General features: G+C 39.8%; 2 protein-coding genes across 2 annotated transcripts in view; both read left to right on the top strand.

The window, feature by feature from the left end:
* The window catches only part of tead1b (TEA domain family member 1b), a 48,401-nt gene extending 27,503 nt beyond the window's left edge, over positions 1 to 20,898 (top strand). Inside the window, exons 4-13 of the mRNA XM_079156522.1 lie at positions 4,308 to 4,372; positions 7,454 to 7,516; positions 10,451 to 10,582; positions 10,846 to 10,892; positions 10,996 to 11,054; positions 11,846 to 11,970; positions 13,221 to 13,394; positions 16,060 to 16,200; positions 16,334 to 16,486; positions 17,622 to 20,898. Coding sequence (XP_079012648.1) covers positions 4,308 to 4,372; positions 7,454 to 7,516; positions 10,451 to 10,582; positions 10,846 to 10,892; positions 10,996 to 11,054; positions 11,846 to 11,970; positions 13,221 to 13,394; positions 16,060 to 16,200; positions 16,334 to 16,486; positions 17,622 to 17,735 — 1,073 coding nt within the window. The 3' untranslated portion in view covers positions 17,736 to 20,898. The remainder of the gene's footprint in view (positions 1 to 4,307; positions 4,373 to 7,453; positions 7,517 to 10,450; positions 10,583 to 10,845; positions 10,893 to 10,995; positions 11,055 to 11,845; positions 11,971 to 13,220; positions 13,395 to 16,059; positions 16,201 to 16,333; positions 16,487 to 17,621) is intronic.
* A 3,861-nt stretch (positions 20,899 to 24,759) lies between these two features.
* On the top strand, positions 24,760 to 26,076 carry rassf10b (Ras association domain family member 10b; the record flags this gene model as incomplete). Its single annotated transcript, XM_079165471.1, has 1 exon — positions 24,760 to 26,076. The coding sequence occupies one exon, from the start codon at positions 24,760 to 24,762 to the stop codon at positions 26,074 to 26,076; it is 1,317 nt and encodes a 438-aa protein (XP_079021597.1).
* Between the last annotated feature and the right edge of the window lie 356 nt (positions 26,077 to 26,432).

Consider the following 26,432-nt stretch of genomic DNA (forward strand, 5'->3'; position numbering starts at 1 on the left):
GTTAATTTACAAATGGTAAATATTGGTCATATGAGGCAACCTATTTATTGGCTTACATAGCAACCCAGTTAATATCAGATAGAGAGAGGTCAGATACTTCTTTCAGTGTGATCAACTTGCGAGACTACTGCAAATACATGTTTAGATATATTTAAATGGATGAGATGTGACTGTGGGATGCAGAATAGCAGAAAACTCCTTGCTACATGTGTTGTTGTGGTTGTAGAGTTAAGTTCATAAAAAGTTGATTTAGACACTGGAGGTCTTAAGGGAGAGTATAGGGAGTTATTCCTGGGTGTGGTATCTCTGAGGTTGGCTGTGACAATACACTCCATTGTTATTCACAACAGAGGGAGCCTGTCCCAGGTTCCATGGAGGAAGGATGCTGAGGGCCAAATTGGATTTCTGGCTGAATGAGGAATCAGCTACTTGGGGTCGATCTAGAGAACGTTGAGCCACGGTCTCTTTGTGGGGCTGTTGCTGGAGTGCCTTTCATACGTCGCAGATCCTCCAGAGTTATTGAGATTCAGAGGAGAGTCCAGGCTGGCCAAGTGGAGGGTTCCTCCAGCTGCTTAGCAGCACAAATTTGCTCAGGGGTCACACTATAAATATTTAATCCCTTTCCTGCTGAGTGACAGGAACACCCCATAAAGAGTTAGTTTTCACCAGCCCTCTCCAGGCCAAACTAATGCAAGAAAAAGCCATCAGGGCAAATAGACAGGATTGACCATAAGATAACTCTTCAAATTCAAAGTTTAGATCAGCACTGCCCTGTTTGAAGATGTCTACAACTTGAGAACGGGGCTCGGGCCGAAAAGACACCGCAGAAGCCTCCGCAGGCTGCATTACACATTAGTAAAATAAAATATGAAATAAATACATAGATATGAATGTACTGAATTGTTATTTATCAACATAATGGTATCCGATACCAGATCGGCCTCTTGTCACCGTAACCCAATCCAGCTACTTGAGTCAGTATCTCCCCAGCGAGAGCAAAGAAAACCGGGACTGTAGCACAGCTGAGACCCACCGTCTCGTGTTAAGTTACTGCTGATGAAAACCCAACATTTCCTGATTTTGCTGCTTCAAAATAAAAGCCTTTAAATACAAATACAACAAAATAAACTTTTAGTGTGAATAATTTATAGGAAAATGTGTTTATCACTGTTTAATGGCTGCTTTTTTTCAATAAAACAAGTCTACTTATACTGCAGGGAGGAATGATAAGCTGCAAAAATAACTAAGAATTTATAAGAAATTGAATGTGTTTATCCAACGTTTTACAGGCCTTCCTCTGACCACGAAATATCTACGATCACGGTCTGATCAGCCTGGTCACATTTACGTGTCAAGTGTGAACACATATGCGGCTGAGATCCGATCTGCCACATCGTACTATACAACGTTGCAGAAAATTACTTTTTATATCCCATTAGTGTACAATGCTACACTAATGGGTAAACTATCCTGATTTCTGTTAGTTGACACTGACATCTTCTGCTATGAAACAGCCACCAAACATACTGTAAGATGTTGAATGAATTTCAAATGTCTGCAGTGTTGGTGACACTTATCTGGTGCTACTGGTGCTGCAGAATCAGTGAATTTGATAAAATGACAAGTGCACAAACTTTCCTTAATGCATGTGAACTCATTGCTCATGGAACTCATTGCACATGTAATTAACATATGAAAACAAAAGATTGTTGAATCTGAATTGTCTTTGCATCGTATAACTTTAAACCAATTTAGTTAATTTCGTTCCTGATCAGGTTTTCTTTCCTGAAAACTGTTAGTTTGATAAAATCAGCATATTAAGGTTTCATGTGCCTTAAAGAAAAACTGCCCTGTATTATTTGTGGGGGACAATTTCTTTATTCGTTTGTGGGAAAATGTTACGCTTTATGTCAGGTGGAAAAAGCAGAGTTGTGTCTATAAAGCATTTTCAGTTGTGAATGTGGACACGATTTTTTCAGCAATTGTTGTTTTGCAGTGCAAAGGAGGCAGGCAAGAAAAAAGAAATGCAGGCCAGCCAGGACCCACTGAGCTTTTTTTTCCAGCATGGTAAAAAGAATGAATTATTCAACAGTAAGCAAGCTTTCAGCTGGCCATTTGTGTGCTTTGATCTAAAAATGAGGAGTTTGCATGAATGCCTTTATTGTCATCTTATGCTTCCACAGTGTGTGAATGAGTGAAAATAGTGCAGCCCCCCCCCCCGCGTCATCTGGTAAAGTTTACACTGCGTGTGCTGTGGACAGGCAGGCTGGCATTGTAATGTTATTTATTTGTCCTGTGAGATCACATGGCTGGGTTCAGTCAGGCTGGCCTCGCCTAAATGTTCAGTGTGAAAACAGCTTCGGGGTCAACCTGTTACAAACTGCAGCTCGACGTCAAAGCACACCCCTCCCCCTCTTCGCTCAATAGAACAATAAAATCTGTAGGTGTGGCACGCCACCAGGTGCGGCAGGTATCAAAGATCTCATGTTGTTGACAGTTTTATACCCTGTGTTTTATTTAAACCCACAGATGACAGCTAAGATTTGCATTTTACTGGTCAAGAGTCTACAAAATACATGAGCCTATGAATAAAATCAGCACCTTTTTGAAAGCAACCTTAACCTTTAAAACGAGTTAGTGTGAAGGAAACGTTGTAGATCTGAAACAATGAGTTGATAAATTGATACATAAAAAATAACAAAGAAAACAAACTCTGATAACCAAATCATCTCTACTGGTTTTCTTCTATGATAGAAAACTGAAGATCTTTGGGTTTTGGAGTGTCAGGTTTAAAGTCATCATGGACTCTGAGAAGTTGTCATTTTTCAATATTTGCTGACAGTTTATGGACCAAACAATATAAGTAGATTAATCCTTAGTTGCAGCTTTATTATATGGATAGGTTTTAATTGAAGCTGCTTTACCCAGACCGAGCACAAGAGCCCTAAACATCACAAGATGATGCTTCACACTGTCAACCTTATATTTCCATTATACAAACAACAAGCAGATATTGGCATCTATCAGTGTTTTCTTATCTTAGCTTGTTTATACAACATGTCTCCTATAATCTTCTCTTTTCTATCTTTGGGATGTACTCTTGCGATCTGTCACACTCTGTGATCCGTGATGTGCTGCCATTCATTGAAAATGCCTTTTCTTCTGATTACCTAAGATACGGCTTATTAGCACATGTGCGGCACGTTGTGGTCCCATTGTGTCATGAAAAAAAATAAGGCCTTTAATTGATAATGATGTGAATGTAGAAAAATGTTTCATTACATTGAAGGTTCGGTGCATTTTATAGAGCAGAAAAGCAGATCCATGGCATTGATTGGCTACAGCTGGACACATAATTAGAGTGCCTCCTTACCAATAATTTGTGTAATAGTTTTTGTTGGCGGCATGTTATTACCATATGAAAGGGCTGAGCAGGGGTCATGTGCATTGCTACAGCAATTAGAGCAGAGCTAAGGGCAGAAGAATGTTTGGAGCCGTCGTTAATTGGAAATCTCTACAAAGCTATGCTTTAATTATAATTTAGTCAGAGCTGCACTGTTTTAAACCCAATATATTCAGTTGCCATTATTTTCTGTAATAGTATGAACAGCTAGATCTGTTTCCTTTCAAAGCGCCGGGCTTTGAAGAGAATGAGACTGAATTAGATTAATTTGAAAGGCTGTGCTGCTGCGAGTTTCTTTCTTTTTTTTTTCATGCTTATGGCTCTTTGTGTTCTCACTGGGAAACTGGATCTGGTTTGTTTAGGAGCTACACATACCATCCAATTTGCATGCACCTAAAATTATGGTTATAGTTTGCTTTATAGCTTTGTGTTAGATTTTTTGACTCTTTCCTAGAAGAGTTGTAGCTTTGTGAATGAATATATTACTCATATTGTGACTAAAGCCACTCATAGTCAGCCGGCTTTAAATATCCATTATTTACAATTTGTATGTTCAGACTTGGTTTAAAAGTATTTATTCACTTGGTTAAAAAATAATTTCAATGTTGTGTTTCTTATATTAACTGTAGCACATAACTTGCATGTGTGTGAGTGTTAAAAAACTAAACCATGAGCCATACAGACTATAGTCTGTATGGCTCATGGTTTAGTTTATGTAAAAAGCCTACATGAGTCTGTTCATGGCCAGGATGTCTTTTCTCTCTTTGTCTTTCTTGCTAAAATATTTCCCATCCTTACTTGATATGTAACATTTAATGTTTAATCTCTAAATGTTTCATGTTATTTGATGTAGATATCGTAATAAGATATCGTAAACACATTTCTCTTTTTTCTCTACGCGCAGGTCGAAATGAGCTGATAGCCAGATACATCAAGCTTCGGACCGGGAAGACGAGGACTCGGAAGCAGGTAGGACAAGAGAAGAGACGTCTCTCTTGCATGAGTGTCAGAGGGCTGTCAAATATGAATGCCGGCAGACTGTTGCCTTTGTTTCCAGACAGAGAATAACACAATGCTTTGCTCTCGAGGAGACTTCTGAGGCTGACAAGTCCCCCGTCAATGCTGTGTTGCATGAACAGATGCCCCTAGATTATGACATTTTCTAAAATTGTCACTTATTAGTACACATACTGTGTAAGAACTGTAGCAGATAATTTCCCCATAAAATGCAGACTTTCATTTCCGACAGTAAAGCAGCTTTGAACCATAAACATAAGAGCATTAAAAGAGAGCCACAGTAGCTTAACAGTGCAAGTATTCTGCTTCATGACTAAATCATGGAGGTCGTGCACTTGGTCGGAGTAGAAGCCCGTATTAATAGGAAGGTGGAAGCCTTAATAGATTGGTACAATCTCTGATCAAAGAGAGTATTCGCTGAGAGTGCATCCTGTCTCTGCAACACACTGGGTGCATTGCAGACTCACACCTGTCACCACAGCATTCAGCTCAGATTTCTGAATCAAGCTGCGATGAAATCATAGTCTGTGCTGTAATATGTCACGTATATATATATGTCTTTTACATATATGTATTTCTCAAAGGCATAATAGTACTAAAATAAATTAAAGTATACAAATGATTCGTGTATTCACATTAGCTGATAATGAGCAGCTGTGATGGTGCTTCAGTAACAGTATGAAACCCGCTGACTGATCTTCCCTCTAAACAGGAAATCCCCTGTATGACCACTGACTTGAATGGCAATGATAAACAAGCCAGTGTCTGCAGTGACATTCAATCACTGTGTGTGAATTGATCAGTCTAGAGAGAGAGAGAGAGAGAGAGAGAGAGAGAGAGAGAGAGAGAGAGAGAGAGAGAGAGGGAGAAATTCACATCTACACCAAGAAACACGCATCTGTTTCTGTTAGTTTAAATGCATGTTGTATTTGTGTGTAATTGCTGTGTTGTTTATTTTAAGGCTGCAACTAACAAGTATTTTCAGTAGAGATGAAATGTCGAGTCAATTGAGATGAAAATGTATCTGCAAAAATGTTGATATCGAGTAATTGTTTTTATTTCTTTTTTTTTAAGCGAATTTACAGTTTGAAAAAAATCTTCTATGACAGTAAATTCAAAATCTTTGGATTTTGGACTGGAGGTTGGACAAAACAAGCTATGTGAATATGTCCACTTGGGATTTAGGAAACACTTTTCTGGTATTTTCTGTCATTTTAAAGCCATAAAAACTACTGAAAACATATTCGTCAGTTTAATCAAATATGGAAAAAAATCGTTAGCCCCGATCTTCATTATCAGATAATCTGCTGATTATTTTCTTCATTGTTTTATCAATGAAATGAAAGATAACCAGTATGTTTTCCCTGGGCCCAACGCGACATCCTTAAATGTTTTGTTCTGTCCGACCAAATGTCCCAAACCCCAAGATGTTATCTAGTAACTAACTAGTGCAGTGCCCATTCAAAACATGCCTGTTCAGAGCGGGCTGAATTCTTAGCCCCTGTTGTTGTTGCTAGCAGCTTTCTCGAGAACCGCTCAATCAAAAGACTTCACACTAGACACTTTACTCTCTCTCCTCAGCAAAACACCTGCCAGGACATAGTTGCGTCACATACACACAGCCCACGGCTGCTCACAGTCAGAGAGACTAGTGAAATAGAATAACCATTTTGAATACTAATATGTGGTTTGTTTTTTCATATAATTCCTATTTGGAAATGTTATGCTATGCTGGATGCTACACTGGCCATTGCTTCAGTGAACCCATGATGTGAACAGTCTGAAAAAGAATCATTATTAAGTAGAGCAAAATGTATACAGTTGAAACGGCAGAGTTGCACTGTTCCTGTGTAGGCTATGAGCTCGTGCTCGTTGGCGCCAGGGAAGTGAAGTTGGGTCATAACGTTATCCAGCATCCATTTAGCGTTGGACGACGTGCTCGACTGAAGAGCCCCGAAGCTCCGCCCCTGCAGCTCCACAGAGAGCTGTTCGCTTGTTTATTAAGTTTATTAACATTGAGCGTGTCAAGTGTCCAAATTGCACCATATTCAACAAAGCACTCCCTCGGGTGCTACAGCAATACACCTGTGAAGTAGATCAGATGAGCGATTCTCGAGATATGCAAAGACCACACAGTCAGACAGAGAGACGGACAGATGGACAGAAAGAAGGACATACAGATTCCTTGCTTTATAATTAAATATGAAACACAGAAAATCCTCACATGGGAAAAGTTAGAACCAGAGAATGTTTCGCATTTTTGCTTGAGAAATGATTCAAATAGTTATTGATTTATTTTAGTTGATGTATCAACCTGAATAGCGACGAAATATGTTATATTTTGAATAACATAAATATTTACCTGCAGAGGCAGCACTTTTTAAATCACTTCGCTCACTAGAAAACTCACTTTCGGTGTGATTTGCGTGGATAGCGTCTCTGACGCCTCTCAAACCTGTCATCAAGACACTTTCACTTTCTAACTTGCACTGCTGAATGTTTCATGTGTGAATATTAAATAATTTAGCACTGTGTGAACGTCGGAAGGTAAACTTGGCCGGTGAAATGCCTCGCCAAGCTCCCGCAAGAATACTAGACCAGCCAATTCTCATTCAACACACAGAAGATCGCATCTGGGTGGTCTTAATGTGTGCTAAAGGGGCCTGCATCCTCCTTAATCAGTTCACTTAAGTGACGACAACACACAGGAAAACGCTTTATTGGCTGTTAGCTTGGTGTGTGGTTTGGAGATGCTTCTGTTATGCACCATTTCTCCCTCAAGTGTCTGTTAAACAAAGAAATGTATAATCCACTTTGTACTTCTTTTGAATTTTCTTGTTTTTTATTTTACTTTTTCTCTTGTGTTCTTTTTTAATGGAGGTGTCTAGTCACATACAGGTCTTAGCAAGAAAGAAAGTTCGAGAAATCCAAGCTGCCATTAAGGTACGTCTGGATTTGCCCAGTTGCAGGGGGCTTTTCATTGCCATGGTTACAGGCTCTTCCTTTGTTTTCCTCCCCTCCCCTACCCCGCAGGTGTCTAGTCACATTCAGGTTCTTGCCAGAAGGAAATCTCGTGAGTTTCATTCCAAGCTAAAGGTATGCGCTTTTCTGCTTTTGGGCTTGTTGGTTTCTGTGAGACTTAACTTCCTGTTTCCCGTGGTGACAGAGTGAATGCCTGGTGCTCTGATTCCTGCTAACCCAAATGTCCTGCTGACTGTAGTCTATTCACATTTTATGACCCCCCTCCAACTTCTCAGTCCAGTTTCTACTTACCCTCACTATGACATGTTGTCAATGTCCCGTCTGCTTGTTCTCATCTACATTTATTCACTTTTCTTTACGGGCCTTTACTCGTCATATCCATGAATTATTATAAGAATAGTAAAGACATTTTGTGTCAGTAAAAAATAATAAAATGGATTATTATCTATCACTCTTGAGTGGTCTTTGAGCTAAATGCTATCACCATCATGCTAGCATGCTCACAAAAACAATGCTAACATGCTGATGAAAACAGGTATAATGTTTACTATTTAATGTTTTATCTGATGGTGGTGCTAAATGATAAGTCAGAGATTCATCACAGGTAATTATAATTCATCCTAAAGGGGACATGAATGTTTGTACCAACAGTTGTTGAGACATGTCCCTCAAAACCACAGATGTCAACCTCATGGTGGCACTCGAAGAAAAGTCTCATTCTGAGGATTCATCCTCTGGAGATCATGAATATTTGTACCAAATTTCATGTCAATCCATTTAAAATGTTCAGTCTGGACCTAAAGTGACAGACCAAAAGAGATTATGATTCCTAGAAATTGTTAAGAATAATATGAAATATATATCTTTATATCTACCTGGTTTATTTACTGGTCAGGCTCAAATTGTTTAACTCTATCCATATTTGTAATCATTTAGTAAAATCACAATCAAATGTTGGGAAGCATGCTGGCATTGGCTGCTGGTGAGTGGCCGAGAGCTGAAGGTCCAAGGAAATGGGTCTGATGGCCGACTCTTGCTCTGCTCTGCTTTCTTATTCCTCCTCCTTCCTCCTCGCAGTGCCATAATAACGCTTTCCTTCCTCCCAGTTCAGATGTCCTCATTTCAAAGCGTTCTTGTCAATTGTTAAACAATAATGAATTCTGTTAAAATCACTGTGGAAAGCTTTTCACAATGGCAGATTAAAATGGGACCAAAGCATTGTGAAAGAAGCCGTCTTGAATAACATTGCCCTGTAATTTAAAGTATCTCATGAAGTAATGCTTGTATATCAAAGGACTCCCCACCCATGTGCCATTTTCTTCTTTTCATGGGGAGCCGACTTCATGTGTTGACTTTCACCATTTGCTCCAACACAAATGAATGACCCCTCGTGTGTGTGTGTGTGTGTGTGTGTGTGTGTGTGTGTGTGTGTGTGTGTGTGTGTGTGTGTGTGTGTGTGTGTGTGTGTGTGTGTGTATGTGTCCGTGTGCGTGTGTGTGTGGGTGTGTGTGTATGTGTGTGTGTGTGTGTGTGTGTGTGTGTGTGTGTGTGCGTGCACACGTGTGCATGTTGAGAGACAGCAAGAGTCAGACAGGCAGCTTGGCCTGCATGGTCTTTCAAGGGCACAGGCGGCTGTCTGAAGAACAGCAGACATCTTTTGTATGAATTCCTGTCTTTTCTCATTTAAAGCAAATTAGAGTGTCGGGGCAAAGAGAAATACAAGTGTGCCCTTCATTTCAGGGAGCATCAATGAAAACCTGCTGTTTCTGGTCTCGACTATGGCGTTTTTGTGAAATTACAGTCATTACGTTATTGTTCTGTTGTTTTGTCTTGAGTCATGACTACTGATCAAATTGTGAAAATTATAGAGAGCAAGACATTCACCACAGAGACCAAGGATAATTTTTTAATAATCCTTTGTTATTAAGTGTTGCACATTTGTGTTGTGTTGTGCTGTGTCAAGAAGGCTTGACATTCACAAATTAAAGTGTTGTTTTACTGATGTTTGTAGGTAACATACTTTGTCATGCAGACTTAAACAAGCGTTTTATTAATAAATGTTGAATTTGTTGAATTTACAACAAAACCCTGTTTTCTTTGCATTTAGGTTACAAACATGGTAAGTATTAATTTTCTCTTTGTGATGCTGTCTTTGCTTTTATTAGGGCCTGCTTTGTCCTTCGGCTGCTAGTCTTGCATTTGTTCTCCTGCCATAGCGACACAGTAGATGCTGCCCAGTGTTTTTCCAGTTTAGTGGTTTCTCATTGTGTCATCATACTATTATCATACTGTAGCTTGACTGTGCTCCATCAGCATCTGTTGCCAGCATGCTTACCTTTAGCTTCTGCCACCAGTGAGTCTGCATGGGTTTGCTAGTGCGTATGTGTTGTCCAGGTGTGCACTCTGCTGCACTACCTGAATTTAACAGGTTCAGTATGTATACAACTTTGTAAATGCTCATTAACAAAGGACTATGTCCAAAACAACATGCAATGTGCAGTGCACTTCTGCAAGCTTTTGTGGCTCTTTGTTATGATTAAGCATGACTATTCACTATTTACAATTAGATATTTCCTGATCATTTAAAAAAACGCTAGTCCAAAGATGAAAGAATAAGGAACTAACGAGAGAAGTGAACGTTTATTCACCAAGTAGGACTGGTAATCTTCAGCTTTACTTGAGACATTCTTGACAATTTTTAGATGTGTTTTGACTTGCAGACAAACGCAGCCTTCATAGAAATGCTGCTGAATGAGTTTTTGAAAGTATTTTATTGGTAAATTAGTCAACAAGAAAACTTTTGTGTAAGTGCATACCACAGCTATTGCACTGTATATTGGAATGTAATTGTCCTTGCTCAGCACATTCCGGTAAAAACACTTATAGTATGTGAATAGCGATGCACATGCATCTTCAATTAACCTGCTTGCAGTTTGCTGTTGTGAGAGGTCTGTGATGCTTTTAGTGTGTTGTTTGTTGCTGCCTCTGCAAAATGCCCCACCTTCCCCTTCTGTGTGAGTGCTAAGCCTTTTGTGACTGCTGTTAAAGGACCAAGCCGTGAAGGACAAAGCCCTCCAGAGCATGGCCTCCATGTCCTCAGCTCAGATTGTTTCTGCCACGGCTATTCACAACAAGCTGGGCCTGCCAGGCATCCCGCGCCCAGCCTTTCCTGGAGCAGGGGTAAGAGCCTTGTCGGCACCCCTCTATTGATCCATCCTGTCCAGCTTCACCCAGGGCAGCCATGGGGCCAACCACGCCGACTCCCGTGCCAAATCACATTACACACCCCAGCTTTGCATAACTGCTACTATCAGATAAGCACAATATCAAACGGAGTGTTAGTCAAGATAACTACATCCACTGAACATGGAGCTGTGATACATTTTGATCGCAATTGTACGTTCTCTGTTGTTTGTTTTCTATTAATATATGTAATTCTCCAGTTATGGCAGGGTATGCTATCAGCTGGTCAGCCAGGATCCTCACAAGAGTAAGTATCAAACTTCATGAAAAGAGAATTTAAATTCACTAAAAACTCTTAAAGCAATGGATCTAATATAGTATGCGTATGGGTCTGTCATTCTCTATTCCAGTATTAAGCCTTTCACCCAGCAAGCCTATCCCATCCAGCCAGTCACAACAGCCATTTCAAGTAAGAATTGACCTGATTAGAAAACTATTAAGGAAAAACAATGCGCTAACTATTTACTGTATTCCAACTTACTCCATCTCCACCATGAGCATTTCCCTGCTCGGTAAAAAGCATTTAAAATATTCTTAGCTGTTGAATCTGTTCCTTTAGATTTACTGGGAAACTTGGCAGATTGTCTAGCTGTAAAACAAATGTGTTGATAGAGAGAGATTAAAATGCTTGGGAGATGACAACAACAATAAAAGCCTGTTTTATAGAGGTCGATGGCCAGAAATGTCCCAAACACAGCAAAATAAGAAAATACAGGCAAGGGACTGCGTCTCTGCAGATACAGACACCGCTACACACTTCTATTAGGTAGAGCGATTATTGAGAGGGATTATTTTTTTATGAGTCTTTACATAGTTTTTTAGAAAGATTGCACTCATTCTGCCTTTACATTTTGTCAGCAGCTAAAATTTAATTTAAACATAATTTTACATTTGTTATGCACAAAATATATTTAACACATTTAACCTCATTCAGAAACCACTGATTTATTCTTACCCATGTAAAATGATTTTGTGATTTAGGATTGATTGTAAATATTTAAACCTGTGTAAAATTTGAAAAATAAGCATTCAAAGATACAGTAAAGATTAATTTCATTTTATTGTTGTTATCTTTTGGTTGTGTTACTTATTTCTTGTAGTTCTTGGTTGTACAGTTGTCTTAAAACTAACTCAATCTGGCTGTACTGTAAAACACCCCGCAGACAGGACAAATGTTGTGTTATTGTGGCGTTACTGTAGGTTACGAGTCCATAGCAGCTCCAGCTTCAACGGCACCAGCATGGCAGGGCCGCTCCATCGGTACATCTAAACTCCGACTGGTGGAGTTCTCCGCCTTCCTAGAGCAACAGAGAGACCCAGACACAGTGAGTGGAGCATTACACTAAAGCATGAAATATCACTATCTCTTGGTGTTCATTCCCACCTCTTATCATCCAGTCCTTTCCTCAATGAATACACTGGGACCTTTTCCCAGGCAGAAAGTCAGCTGAGAGGAGGCCAAAACAAGCTGAGAGCGGAGAAGCCTGGCCTGTAGGGACACAGAGCATGAAAACCTGCAGAAATAATGAAGGACTGTATATTAATCAGTACCTTAAAAGGCATGCCAAAACTGTATTTACGCGGCAGACGTCGGCTCAGCCAGACGATCCACAGACTCACAGAGTGTGAGTTGACAAATTCAAGTCTCACATTTCTTGTTTGCTTTAGCAATTTTTTAATGTTTGTCCACATTTTCCTGAGCACTTCCTTTTGTTATTACTACGGTATGACAACTGCCATTAATCTTACATTTAGCTTGATGCTGAAATTGTTGCATTGGCCCTAAAGGCTACACGCTGGATAGGCTGCTCTGTGAGCTTTTAAACTGAAGTGCAGTACCACAGCGTTTCATGCGGTCACGACAAGGGCAAAGAACCTCTGAAGATCAAGTGTTATTCTCTGATTTGCTTCTCTTTGTGCTTTTTGCTATGTATCATGGGTTTCTTGGGTTACCAGACCACAATATTTATTCTCTTTGTTAAACCAAATCCAAATATTCTCCGTGGAAAAGTTGATGAAATAGAGAAAACATATTTTTTCAAAGACAAAGCACTCATATTTCATTCCATATTGTCAATGTAGGTTGATTGTAGTTGCATTTGATGAATACATGTTGCTTTTCATGTAAATGAAGACTGAATAATGAGCTTTGTGATTTCATGGCTTTCTTGCTTATAAAAAAAAAGTCTCAACTTGTATGCTTCTAGAATTTGGGTGAAGCAGTCTGGCATTCCTGTTTTGGGTTATATTACATATTAGGGGATCAGTTTGTTTTTGGCTTTAGTGGAGCAGAATGATGTTTCCTAATTTGTACATCATAAAACCATGCAGACAGCCAGATAAAAAGCAGTGTTGCATAGGGTTATTATCATGAGGTTTTATTGTTACCAATCTGATTCTAGCCACCTCGTTTATTATGGTGGTTAATTTGTCAGAATCGGCTCATTTTGTTTCAGTAAACCTTTCTGTGTTGATGACTCTCTAGATATTGATACATAGATCACTTTTGATATAACGTGAAATGGAGCACCATATTTTAAAGTATGTTTCTAACCCTATTCATCTATTCTTTCAGTACAACAAGCACCTATTTGTACATATCGGACAGACAAATCATTCCTACAGTGACGCCCTGCTGGAGTCTGTGGACATTCGTCAGATTTATGACAAATTCCCAGAAAAGAAAGGAGGACTGAAGGAGCTGTATGGAAAAGGTCCCCAGAATTCCTTCTTCCTTATAAAATTCTGGGTGAGTGTTACAGCCACAGGATTGATAAATATCGTATAACAGCTGTGTTACAGCTGGATTGTATTTTTACGCAGTCTGAATATCATTGTGAAATGTTTGATGGCAGAATCAGGAACATTCTGCTCAGGTTCGTCTTTAGTGATTGGGTGTAATCAGTCTACACAGAGGAGATTGCTCTCTTAATGTTTGCAGAATGCACTCGGCTATATTTAGATAGCTTGCATAGCAGGAGAGCTTTTGATCAAAGCAGTCACTAATTCAATGTAATATCTCCAAACAATGGAGCGACCTGGTTGCACTCCTAATGGCTGTTTAAACATTGCATGTATTTCCTCTCTGATGCAAAATGCTAACTAGCGGCAGCCGACAAAGTAGGACCGTATGCACTTGGACCAAGTCCCCTCAAATTCCTTTTGAAGTGACCGACCAATCTAAATTTCAAATGAACGACAGAATCTGCACAATAATGAATGTATAACTGCTTTGCTTAATGAAGGAGGAGAATGTTGTAGGAGGATGTCTCCTCTTTTTGAATCCATAATGAACAGGATGTTCAGGGCATTGAAAGGCTGCACTCTGAGTAGACCAGTTCGACCTTGTTAATCAGTCTTTGAACGTAACTTCATTTAATTCAACTCCCCCCCCATTTTGGAGCAACAAAATAAAATGACATACCCAAATTAAATTGCCTGTATCTTCTGAACCACTTTGACTATATGCATAAATGAGGTCTGTCTTGAAAGAAAACCCCCTAAGGTACCTAGTGAAAGTGTCTGTAGACCTGTAGGTCATACAGAAACAGAGCAGTGGGCCTTAGAAGTCAAAATAAAAAGTGAAAAACTGACCGCGTCGGCCGACTGCTTATATCAATAATGAGCTCGGTTTGTCATATTTATACCACTGTTTTATACCAGCCGCTAGCTCCATGGTAGCATCCGCTAGCACATTTACTCGTAAAATCGGGTCTATACTGTATCTTTCGCCGTCAAAATGCTGCAAGACCCGACTTGCGGCGGCCATGGCAACTTTGGACAGTGTGTGTTTGGGCTCCTTTTGTGAAAAATCCGTGAGGAATTAAAGAAAACCGATGCTTTCTTCGCAAAAAACACGTTTCTAAGCATGCTGGGATTTTTTTTTTTTTTTTTGCGCCATGTTTTGTGACGTAGTTTTCGTAAGCAAGCCGTAAGAACGGAAAGGGAGGGGGTCGAGGGCGCCGGCGTCCTCGCGGAGTTGAAGAGGTTTAATCCTCTTTAAAATCTTGTTTCCAATATGGACACATTTACATGCTTCTTCAGATGTGGCCGAGATTCTTTTAATTTGATATGCGATGTACATATTTAATCTCGACCACTCTTGATGAGACAATGACAAAGAAAATTTACATTTTTAGATTCCACATTTAAACCAAATTCTTCCTCTAAAAGGCCAAGTACAGATATTTAAATTCCATCCTGTGTTCAGTTTATATGTAATTTATGCTAGTCTTCATAGTGTGTTGTCTTTGTAGTTAGTTTTTTAAGAAACCATGAGTTGGAAGAGACCAAAAACAGAGCAAAAATTGAATGATAAATTTGCTCCGTAAATGATCGATGTCCAAATAAGCCATATCAACTTCAAAGGTGATACGGCAATGTTGTTTTCACAACTTGTTTTTGCTGCTCTCAAGTGGTAAAAGATGAGAAATATTATATTGCAGGTTCAACAAAGAGAGCATTTCTCTTCTTCAAAAACTAAAGATCTGTTTTTATTTTCTGGGGTGTTCCTTGAGTTGTTTAACCATCATTAGCTGTTTGTTTTTAGCTGTGAGCAGCTCCTCTATTATCTGTGCTTTGCATTGTTGGAAAGTAGTGTGCATCAACGGCACATTTTAAAAAGCGGGGGTTTAGAGGACACTTAATTTACTTGATTTTGTCACTTTTCCAGTGTGAACAAACTACATGATCAAAACCTGCTCACAATGAGTATGTAGTAAAAAATTGACCACTTATTTATCAGCTGATATTTGTTTTTATTTGCAGACATTTTGGTATTGGTGTATATGTCAGCCTATAACGAGAAGTTGCAGAACCAAAATGCGAAACTAGGTTTGAGGTCGTATAGAAACAGAGTCTCTATTACATAGTTTGTCCACCAGAGAGCACTGAGTTTATTTTGAAACTGTAAAATGTCCCGCTGATGGATTTTGGTCATAGAGCTTTAAAAAAAAATCAGACCAAGGGTTTTCATATCAAGTTTGTTTATTTATGTTTAAAAGTGGCTACATATTCTCCTTTTAAAGGTTTCATTGAGTATGTTACAGATAGCCCACATTAACGGGCATTACAAATATTTATTCACTGTGATCCTTGATAATTAACTGTTTTAAATTGGCTGTTACCTTCTAAATAATTAATATACTCACAGGCGTGTTGTTACTTATTATATGAAAAACCTCACAGAGGTTGCTGTACCAAAACACAATTACTCAATTCATTTAGTTCATCACTTTTCTCCGGTACACCTTGTCACCGTTGTCACTTCTAGTATTTTATTTCATCATTTGAATACAATGTATTTACCTCTTTGTACCGTGGTTTTGTGTATTGTTTATTCCTGTAAATTGAACACCTAAATACAAACATTAATTGCCACAGACTGCTCATTTTTATGTTCCTATTTCTCCCAGGCGGACTTGAACTGCAACATTCAAAATGATACTGGATCTTTCTACGGAGTCACGAGTCAGTACGAGAGCTCGGAGAACATGACCATTACGTGCTCAACAAAGGTCTGCTCTTTTGGCAAGCAGGTGGTTGAGAAAGTTGAGGTATGAACTCAAGTCTTTTCATCCTGGGAATCAGAACAATGACTAAAGGATGTGAATAACTATCTACACTATACCATTATATTTTTAGGTGTCATACTATTTTAACTAATACATTTTTTCTCATTTTCCTCAGACTGAATATGCGCGGTTTGAGAATGGACGCTTTGTCTACCGGATAAGCCGGTCTCCCATGTGTGAATACATGATCAACTTCATCCATAAACTAAAACATCTGCCAGAGAAATATATGATGAACAGCGTGCTGGAGAACTTCACTATCTTATTGGTAATCATCACACTGACCTGAGTGGGCGAGATCCCTCTGCAGGACTCTCATTCTTCTTCCTCTCTTTGCTGTCAGGGTGTGTTGGTGGGCTGGCGGGGGGTTGACTGGGCCTTGAGATGAGTTCCTCTCGTTGTTCTTGCATTGTTCTCATTCCACAGGGGATGAAACTCAGTGTGAGGAGCGTCATTATCTGCAGGGGAAAAGGGAGGATAAGCGGGGGAGAGAAACCCCCGTTATTAGCCGTCACATGGGGTCTTAAAGTGTCATTCAGCACTACAGAGAGAGCAAAAAAAACAAATAAAAAGACAGGCATAGATCTTTACATGGGGTGCAACCAAGGCCCAAAAGCACCTGAAGCTTAAAAAGGTTTGTAAGATGTATATTCATTCTAGCTTTAAGAGGTGTTTCTCCAAGGCATCATGTTGGAAATAATCACAGTAGATTAATGAGCACCTCCTATCTGTTTTTAGACTGTCTTTAAAGGCTCTAAAATATTCAGGAGGAACTGAAACTGACACATGTCAGTGAAGTAATGGTGTTTCTACATCAGAGGGGGGTTGGGGAGACACGTGCTAAACAGAGTGTTTCTGACGGCGGGGGGGATACAGGTACAGTCATACGAACTGTATGAGAACAATAATGTGTTTTTTTTAAACATTAAAGCATGCTAACATGTTGTTGTAGATACCCAAAATACAAGTATGAACCATGTTTTACCCTTTAACTTCCAGCCAGTAACTGAAAACTCTAGACTGCTGACTGCACATTCATTTTCATACTGAAGGATTCTACGTATAAAACATTCCTATTGTATCATTTACCACATTTATTCTTAGCGATCTCTGTATTTTTGAATATACAGAATGGACTTATAGACAGTTAAATATGTCAAGTTAGTCGAAAGTGCCTTCAGTATTATCTTCGACACCAAAGAGAGTTTGCATTAAGAAACTCGTAGGGTTTTTTCGGAAAAATGTAAAAATATAACGTTAGAAGTTTACAGCGTTTAAACAGCGTTTTTTTCTTCAACCCTGAGCTTTGGATTCTATTCCTGTGTTTTTTGTTTTAAAAAATATGGCAGCTCCTTGAATACTTTCACTTCAACTCTAGAAAGTGACCGTCTGGTTTCTTGCAGGTGGTGACGAATAGGGACACCCAGGAGACGCTGCTGTGTATGGCATGTGTGTTTGAGGTTTCAAACAGTGAGCACGGCGCCCAGCATCATATCTACAGACTGGTAAAAGAATGAGAGGCTCCGAGCCCCCCTCCCCTCCCCTGTTTTCATGGACTTACCAACCTCAAGACAAGTGGCAGTGCCTCTACCTGAAAGTCACACCTACAATGCTTTTTGGTCATGGTATCAGGTTAAGTCAGTTGTTATAAATTTGTTTTAATATAAAGTGTTTGTTATTTGACTGCAGCTGTGATTTGCGGTACAGTTGTTTTGTGTTTAAATACGAGAATTCTTGTTTAAAATATGTTGAGTTGGTCTCTGTTGGGTATAAATGTGGCCGTTTTTAAGGAATTTACTAGATTAATTTGGTAAATGGAAATATGTGTGTCGTCTTCTTCTGCTTTGTTATGTAGATTGAGAAAAAAAGGATGCTGGCCTTTTCTTTCAGCGGCCTGATGTGGTCTGTGTAATATGTTTGAGTGTGTTTCGTGCGTCTGTAGTTCATAATTTGTGAGCGTACATACTGTAGATATACAGACATGCAGCCACAGCCAATAGATTTTCCAAAGAAACTAACCTAACAAAACACTACATGGACAGTTGAAGCAAGTGGTTATGAATATTGCAGAATTACTGCTATTTCTTTAAAGAAAACTCTGCTTTCAGTAGTATATTTATCCCTGTTGAAGCACTCCAAGTCTTAGACACTAACAACAGAATTATTGCACTGTGAAAATACTAAAAACATTTTGCCTGCATCTGCTTCCTACATGTAGGAAGTCTTACCACCTGCTAAGCATTTCTATGCTGCAAACAAGTCTTTTCTTTGTGACAACTGATGGGAGACTTTTAGATTTTAGACAGGTGAAAGTACTGCGAAAATTACTCAAGACAGACTCTCATCTTGTCCAAAAGCACTTTGTTCCCCCGCCCGGACTTGCCTTAGTGATGCTTACTTTTTTCTGTTACAGCTGTGGTTTTAGAACAGTTTAAAAATAATCAGCACACTATAAATCACATGTAGACAGAAGGCCTTGTTCAGTACGCTGTGGCTTTGCCCCCCTGAAAGGCTCAGAATATCATTCCACTCTGGGACGCTGGTGTGAAAACTCCAAAGCAGAGTGGTGCTGCCTTCACGCTCACACTGAGTTCACATGTTTCTGTGGCCTACGCCGATCCCGAGCCTTAAACATGTTATAGCTGTGAGAACTCCAAAAGATGCCCCTTAAACTGTGATCTCTACGCAGGAAGACTCTTTTATGTTTGCATTGTGTAAGAAATTCACAATCCCATCTGCCAAAGTGTAGATGTACAGTGCCTTAGAATACACTCTAACATTACCCTTTGCTTTGGTCTAAGTCTCAAATCAGTTTTGTGGATAAATAGTCAAAAATAACTCACTGCTATGTTACTTGGTACATCTTCACATCTGAGAAATTATGTTTCTTACAATTGGTACACTCCTAGAAATACAGTTTTTGTTGACGTTATTAAAAGGCAGTGCTCTTCTGTTGAAGTGTGCAAATTACAGCTCAGAAAAATTATAACACGGTTATATTTTCCTCTAACGCTGTAAATGTTCCTAATATATCAGCCTTTTCTTTCTAAGAGTGTACTATAAACACAGACTGACTGCCTTTCCTGTCGTAAAAGACCAAAAATACAGAGATACAGTCAATCTTTTGTCCTGTTCTGCATGGTAGCAAGGAAGTGCCTTTGGTATAAAATGTCCAGCTTCGAAAAGATCAAACAGAAATTACAAATTCAATGTTGCTAGACCAAAAATGAGACATACGTGAAACCAATCACCACATTGCCTTTTTAAAGGATTATTATGATAGCATGAGGAAAGCTGGTTACTGGTAAAAAAAAAAATAGATGAATTATATATTCATTTTCATTGATTTTGCAAATTATGTATCTGACGAAAACCCATTTCTTTGCTTGTGGTCAAAGACTGGAAGACCTGCTGATAACGTACAGCCGCTGACTGCATGCAGGATGTCAACTCGTATGGACACCACAGCTGTTTGCTCCGTGCACACTTGCAGGTTCAAGTGTTTATAAAAAAAAACAAAAGGTTTTTGGAAACATGGTTTCCTCTCTCCTGCATCCACTCGCTCGCACGATGTGAAAACATCCCAATGTTACCTTCGATTCTGCAGCAGACAGCTGGGATGTCCTCGAGGGGCCGACACAAGCTTTTATAATTTATCTTTCAGAACGAAAAGGGAACGTTTATTTAATGATTCTACACTACAAATTGTATAACTTTTAATGTGGTTGAAATAATTGTTTTCAAAACCTGTTTGAGATGCTGTTTCAGAAACTCATTTTTCACGGGTGCTAGTGTGGACGAGGCCGTTGAGGTTAATGCTTTTCACCATAAGGACCATAGCTACTCATAATTATAAAGTATATTAATGGAAGAAGCTCTAAATAATTGCAGACAATGTCTCTGGTGGATGCAGATAAAGTTCAATCAATCATTCAGTATTTTAACACAGTCCTGTGGACACTGTGGAGTTTTAATAGGCTTTCTTTTCTTTATGTTTACGCTGTGTATCTGTTCACATTTATTGATTACTTGGTGAGATGTTTTATTATTGTACTTGTATACAGTTGTACTTGGTTTTGTGATGACATCGTCTGTATATTGCAAGCCCAATAAGATGATATAATGATGTTGCTGCTGCACTGCTGGTACATTTTGACATGCCGTCTCAACACAAACAGCAGGACTGATGCCTTCGATGGCATGAATGTCTGGTGGACCATTTAAAGAGAAAAAAAAATCAGCCAAGTCGAGGAATCATGATATAAACATATCAGCAGTTTAGCTCTTGTTATTTGTAATTCTGTCGAAAGAGTAGGTACTGGTACCTTTTTTGTTTTATGACCATTTTCAGATGGTGGCTTTAAAGTGATTTTTCACATAGCTCACATATAGTTGTCATACACACATTTGGGTTTTGTGTGCAGAATAGTTTTTTTTTGTAAAAAGGTGCTTTGTACAAAATGATATATCTTAGCTTTTCTTGGTACAGATGTGTGATATCTTTTCGTATCCATGACAGTAAAGTGTTGGAGCAAAGGAGAGAAAAGACGCTCTGCTATGTGTCTGTGTTCTGCATTTGGTCTTGTCTTTGCTCCGTAACATTTCGATGCCTTCTTGATAATAGTTTTTTGTAGCTTTCTAGATACTTTGTATGTATACAATATTGAAGTTAAATAAATCTGAAAATAGATTGCCTGCTTTTGTTGTCACTTCAGTTCAACATTTATGGTCCTGAAGCAATCAGCACGGGTTGAGTATTTACTGAGAAAGCAGTATTACATGATTCTGTTTGGACTGAGGCCCCATTTAACTCTTTAACTGCAGAAACCTCCGATCAACAGTAGATGGAGCCTGTCACTTGCTTTGTATTTAACTGTCTGTGTTCCTGTTTTGCGTGTAAAACAACTAAAGTATATAATATTTTAATGTATACCACTGTAGTAACGGAAACCCTCACCAGAGGGAGACATTGTTTAATTCTAAAAAAATGCACAATTTAATTTTGAGTTTAATCGATTAGTTGAGGCACCAGTTAATATTATCTAATGCAGGGGTGGCCAACCAGTCAGAGACCAAGAGCCACATTTTTTACTGTGTTACCGCAAAGAGCCACATCATACACATGGGCACACATGAACATCACCCTATCCCTTCCTCACACACACACATACCTTTGCTCAGCCAGATTTATTGTAAATGTCACACACCAATATGATAATGACAGAAATTGACTCCTAAGACCACAGGCCAGTCATTTTCAACAATGAACATTGTGTACACTGTGTCACACAGACAAACTCTCGGTTCAACCAAGTCCACAAACAAAAATATAATAATTTACAATAGTGTTTTTCTTTTACTATGCATGTTACTTAGTGGGACTTCTGGCATTCCTTGCCTTGAACAATCCTCTTCAAATCTGGCTTGTATTCCGTTGTTGCCACTCGAAGCAATTCTTTCACATGGGTGTCAGTCAGAACAGATCGATGCTTTGATTTCACGTGTTTCAGGGTAGAAAACACAGACTCGCAGACGTATGTTGACCCAAACATTGACAGTATCTTAAGCGCAGCCCGTTTGACATTGGGGTATTTTTTCATTGGCACACTTTTCCAGAACTCAATGGTCCCGTCCCTTAAAGCAGGTTTGAGTTGGTCCTCCTCACAAAGATCGATCATCTCCAACTCAGCCGCATCCTCATCTGTGACTAGCGGGGCTTTCAAACAGTCCGTCTCGGCGTTAAATGGGTCGACGAGGAACGTAATCTGTGGCCGCACATGCGCGTTTGACGAAAATACCGTATTTAACTCAAGCGAAGCGAACACGAACATCAAAAAAACACAAATACAAACTTCGATATGAACGTAAGAGCCGCATGAAACCGGGCAAAGAGCCGCATGCGGCTCGGGAGCCGCGGGTTGGCCACCCCTGATCTATTGTGTACTTAAAGTGCAGTCGCATAAAACATCCGAAGGAAAACCTTTGATGCTGTCATCTAAATATACTGAAAGCAGAAATAGTGAAGAGATCAAATACTAAAAGGCTCAACCAATAATTATTGAGACCCTTTGAATGACAAATATAAGATATTGTGTTTGTCAACAAACATATTTGTCTGTTTTCCTGCTGTATTTATAAACATTATTGTTAAAAAACAAACTGTCAGATAATATTGGATTTATAGCAGATTGTTCCTGTGGGTTTGAAGTAAAGCCTGAATAAAGGCTCTGCCCAAATGGGAGTTGACGTTAGCAATTCTAGAGGCATGTGAAAGGACTCAAAACCGAACGTTTTTTCTGTAGGATATCTGATGAAATACTTGACAGATTTCAATAAAAAGAGGTGCCCATGAACCAGGAGAAAACAGAATAGATTGTGGAGTCTATAGCACCACTATGACTCCTGAATTGCAATTGTATAAGCAAACTGATTTATTCTGGATTATGTAGATCAAGGCCGTCTTTCATGTGCACATACAGTATGTGTGTTCGGAGTGAGCCTACGCATTGTTATTGCATGTTACTTTAAGGTTGTGCTACACCAATAAAGACTTTCTCACTAGATTTAGTGACATTTGTTTGGATTGGAGCTAGTGCTGCCAGTTTACCTTGCACAGCAGCTATGTTCTCGCGACGAGATCACGCGAGAATCAGTGTAACAAACCATCTGGCGGGTTCGGAAAGCTAATTTCATTAGCAAAGAGTTGGCAACACTGGGCCATGTTTTTTTCAATCTATCTTCCTGTTCCTCCTGCTGAATATTAACAACCCTTCAAATCCAGGTAAAGATTGAAGACACTTCATTTGAACGAGATATTACAAATATAGAGGATTGAGTGCTTTCAGGTTTCAAATTAGTTTCTTTGGCTCTGGTCTAAAAAGACAGCAGAGTTACCAACTACTGACTTTCTCTCTCACACACACGAGGTAATCCTCTTAAGCCTTAAGCATAAAACCTAACATCACAAGTTGCACGAGCAAAACCTGGCACACCTCTTACACAAGAAGTTTATATAGTACTTGGTCTTTATACGCCTCAAACAAGCCTCCTATGGGTACACAGGCAGCAGCCTTGACAACCCCCCAAAAAACTCGATATCAGGTCTTTCTTGAAGACAAAGGTGAGCTGCAATGTGCTTTGAAATATAAGCTCATGCATTCAGGACTCACCAAGGCCGAAATCTGAAAGGGTCAATGAGAAGGAAAAAGATAATGAACTAAAAGCTAACAGGCTCAAAATTATAGAATTTGAAATAGACATCCCTTTCCTTTTAAGCACATTATCACAACATATCAAGGACGGACCAGGTGAAGCAGCACACTCTTAGCTGACACTTATACAACATTCAGTATACTCAGCCATTGTTTTTTGGCATTTCTAACCCCCGGGTATCCTCACCACAATCTAAAGGTGTCATTTACACAATCAAATATCTGTCCCCTCTCACTCAAATCAACAAAAGCAAACTAACTCTGAAAATTCAGATCATCGAACACAAAAGTGTAATCCAGCAGACGGTCACCTCTGATCCACTCAGATCTCGCAATGTGTTCGATTGTACAGGAAGTTTCTTTGTGTCTCTGCCCCACAGCCTTGGCGACTGCAGGAAGTGTCTGCTCTGCAATAAACTGATTTGCTTTTCTTCCTCTGTCTGTATTCATATGACGGTTATCCATTGTTTGAAATGATGTCGCACCGTTGATACTTTACAATGTACAGAATCACAACCTGCAGCTGCATCATACGGGTTTCAAGGGTCAAATACAAATAGTTATGATAGTTATGATTATGATTATATTTGTGCTAGCGGGTTAACAGCTCTGTACTGTCTGTACATTTGCTGTTTGCAAATGAACACAAGCAGTCAACGAAAGTTAAACCAGATGTTTCCCTCAGGAGTCGGCAGACCAAACCAAAGCTAAAACGTCATAAATGAATTACAGAAAATCTCATTCAGTTAAAAAAAACAACATTCTTTTCTATTTTTTTATATAAATGATTTCCCACTGACACTGGATACTAGGCTACTTTTTCTATGTTCTTAAATTATTATCTTTAATTTATGAATTTATAGTTATGTGTTGTGTTAAATTGGAATACATGAATCCAAATTAAGCATTTTGATCATCACTATGTTCATGATGCTTTAAACACTTAGATCAGGATTTAAACGGTGCGGGGATCATTTATTAACCTTTTAAGAGCATTGAATACACTAACCATCAGAAATCTCCAACATGCCACAGAAAATAATAACTGGTTTGCTCACGCTTGCTGGTGGCAGTCATGTGATCACAGCAGAGGCAGTCTCGTGAGGGCAGGCCTTAATTTGGCCTCTGGAAAGTGCACAGAAGGACACATGGACCCTCAAACCTTTAGCTCCATCAGCAATATCTCGCGCCCGGGACGCAGCGCGCATGCACACAGAGAAGATGACACGGCTACGCTTTTCTCCAGAAATGCGGATTTACGTCGATTTTTAAAAAAACTACTTTTTTCTTATTTCTATTTATAAGAAATACGGTTTAGCAGACATTCGTGATGGAGGCGGAGGAGAGTAAGATATCGGTGTGGGTCTGCCGAGAGGAGAAGCTTGTCTTCGGCTTGTCAAAGCGCACAACCTGCGCTGATGTTGTCAAAGTGCTTCTGGAGGACCAGAACTCACAGCACGGCCTCTCCACAGCTGCACGTGCTCAGTCCTACTGTATCGTGGAGAAATGGAGAGGTTTCGAGAGGATTTTACCGAACAAGACAAAGATTATGCGGCTTTGGGTCGCGTGGGGAGAGGCGCAGAGGAATGTGAAGTTTGTGTTGGTGAAAAGCGAGGCGTCTTTGGCGAACCACGGAGCCCGGAGCGCAGAGGCGCGTGTGGTGCTCAGCAGACACAGCCCCTGTGTTACCAAGGGGACCGCACGGTCTCCCACGGGGGGCATCCCACCTGAGAAACAGCGTCGGGTCGTCAGGAAAGCTTTCAGAAAGTTGGAAAAAATCAATAAAAAGAGGGCGCAGAGAGATGCGTCCTCTGCAGAAAAGATGGAAACTTTGGTCCATCTTGTCATTTCTCAGGATCATACAATCCGCCAGCAGGTCCAGAGGATTACAGAGCTGGATGCAGACATCGAAATGTGCGAGGCAAAGGTGCATTTTGACAGAATTAAGAGACACGGGGTTAATTACGTGCAGGACACGTATTTAGTGGATGCTGCGGCGGTTTCCAGTCGAGATGGAGACAAAGTATGTTCGGCTGAAACTCTTGCCAACTTTGAAGAGTATGTCCGGCAGTGTGAGGAGGTTGTTCGACTACAAGAGGAGCTGTGCGAGCAGGAAGCCCTTATAGACATTTTCACGCTGCAGGTGCAGGAGGAGCTGAACCACCGCTGGATGCAGCGGAGGAAAGACACAGAGCCCGGCGAGGGCGCGCCATCCCCGCCCAACCCTGATGAGGCAGACACAGCGTCAGAAAACGAACTGTTTTTGGAAGAAGAGAGGATCAGAACTCAGCTAGAGGCGAGTTTATACGTCGGTCTGCGCCTCAACACGGATTTAGAAGCTATTAGGAGCGATTTAGAGCTGACCCAGGAGATTTGCGGAGCGAGGGAGAAGGAGATGAGGGATTTGCTGGAGAAAGTGAACACTTTGGATATAGAGGAAGGGACAGTCAGTGAGGAGAGATGTAGCCACGGGACAGATGATAAGATGGGGATGACGAGCACTTTGGAGAGGAAAAGCGAGTGGGTGGAGCAGGCCAGGGGTCTGTCCAAAGCTCACAGTGTGAACGACGACGACTCAGACACCGGCTTAAGTTCTCTGCACAGTCAGGACTCAGACAGCCACCCTGTGTGGGAGTCACTGGTTTAGGATTTATCTGACTGTTCATCAATTTTAAACATCCACAGACTCAGGGATCATATTTACTCTGAAGAAAACATGGATGATAAACTGTATTTATCTTACTTTATGGTGTTTTTTTTAAATCTTTGTAAGGCACCATAACAATCCTCACATATTCATTTATTTTTATAACATCCTTTTAGAAACTATGTTTCTTATTTGTTGGGGTAATAAGTGTTAATCTCACCAAGAAAGTTGTTTTGACATAAAAATAAAAGCTGTTTTTGAAGCTTGACCTCATTTGCTCCTCTTTTCTCTTCATCTCTTTTGGATGTTCGAGTCAGGGATGCAGAAAACCAATTAAGAGATGATGCCAAAATCAC

Source organism: Pholis gunnellus (genome assembly GCF_910591455.1).
Source record: "Pholis gunnellus genome assembly, chromosome: 1".
NCBI classification, from domain to species: Eukaryota; Metazoa; Chordata; class Actinopteri; order Perciformes; family Pholidae; genus Pholis; species Pholis gunnellus.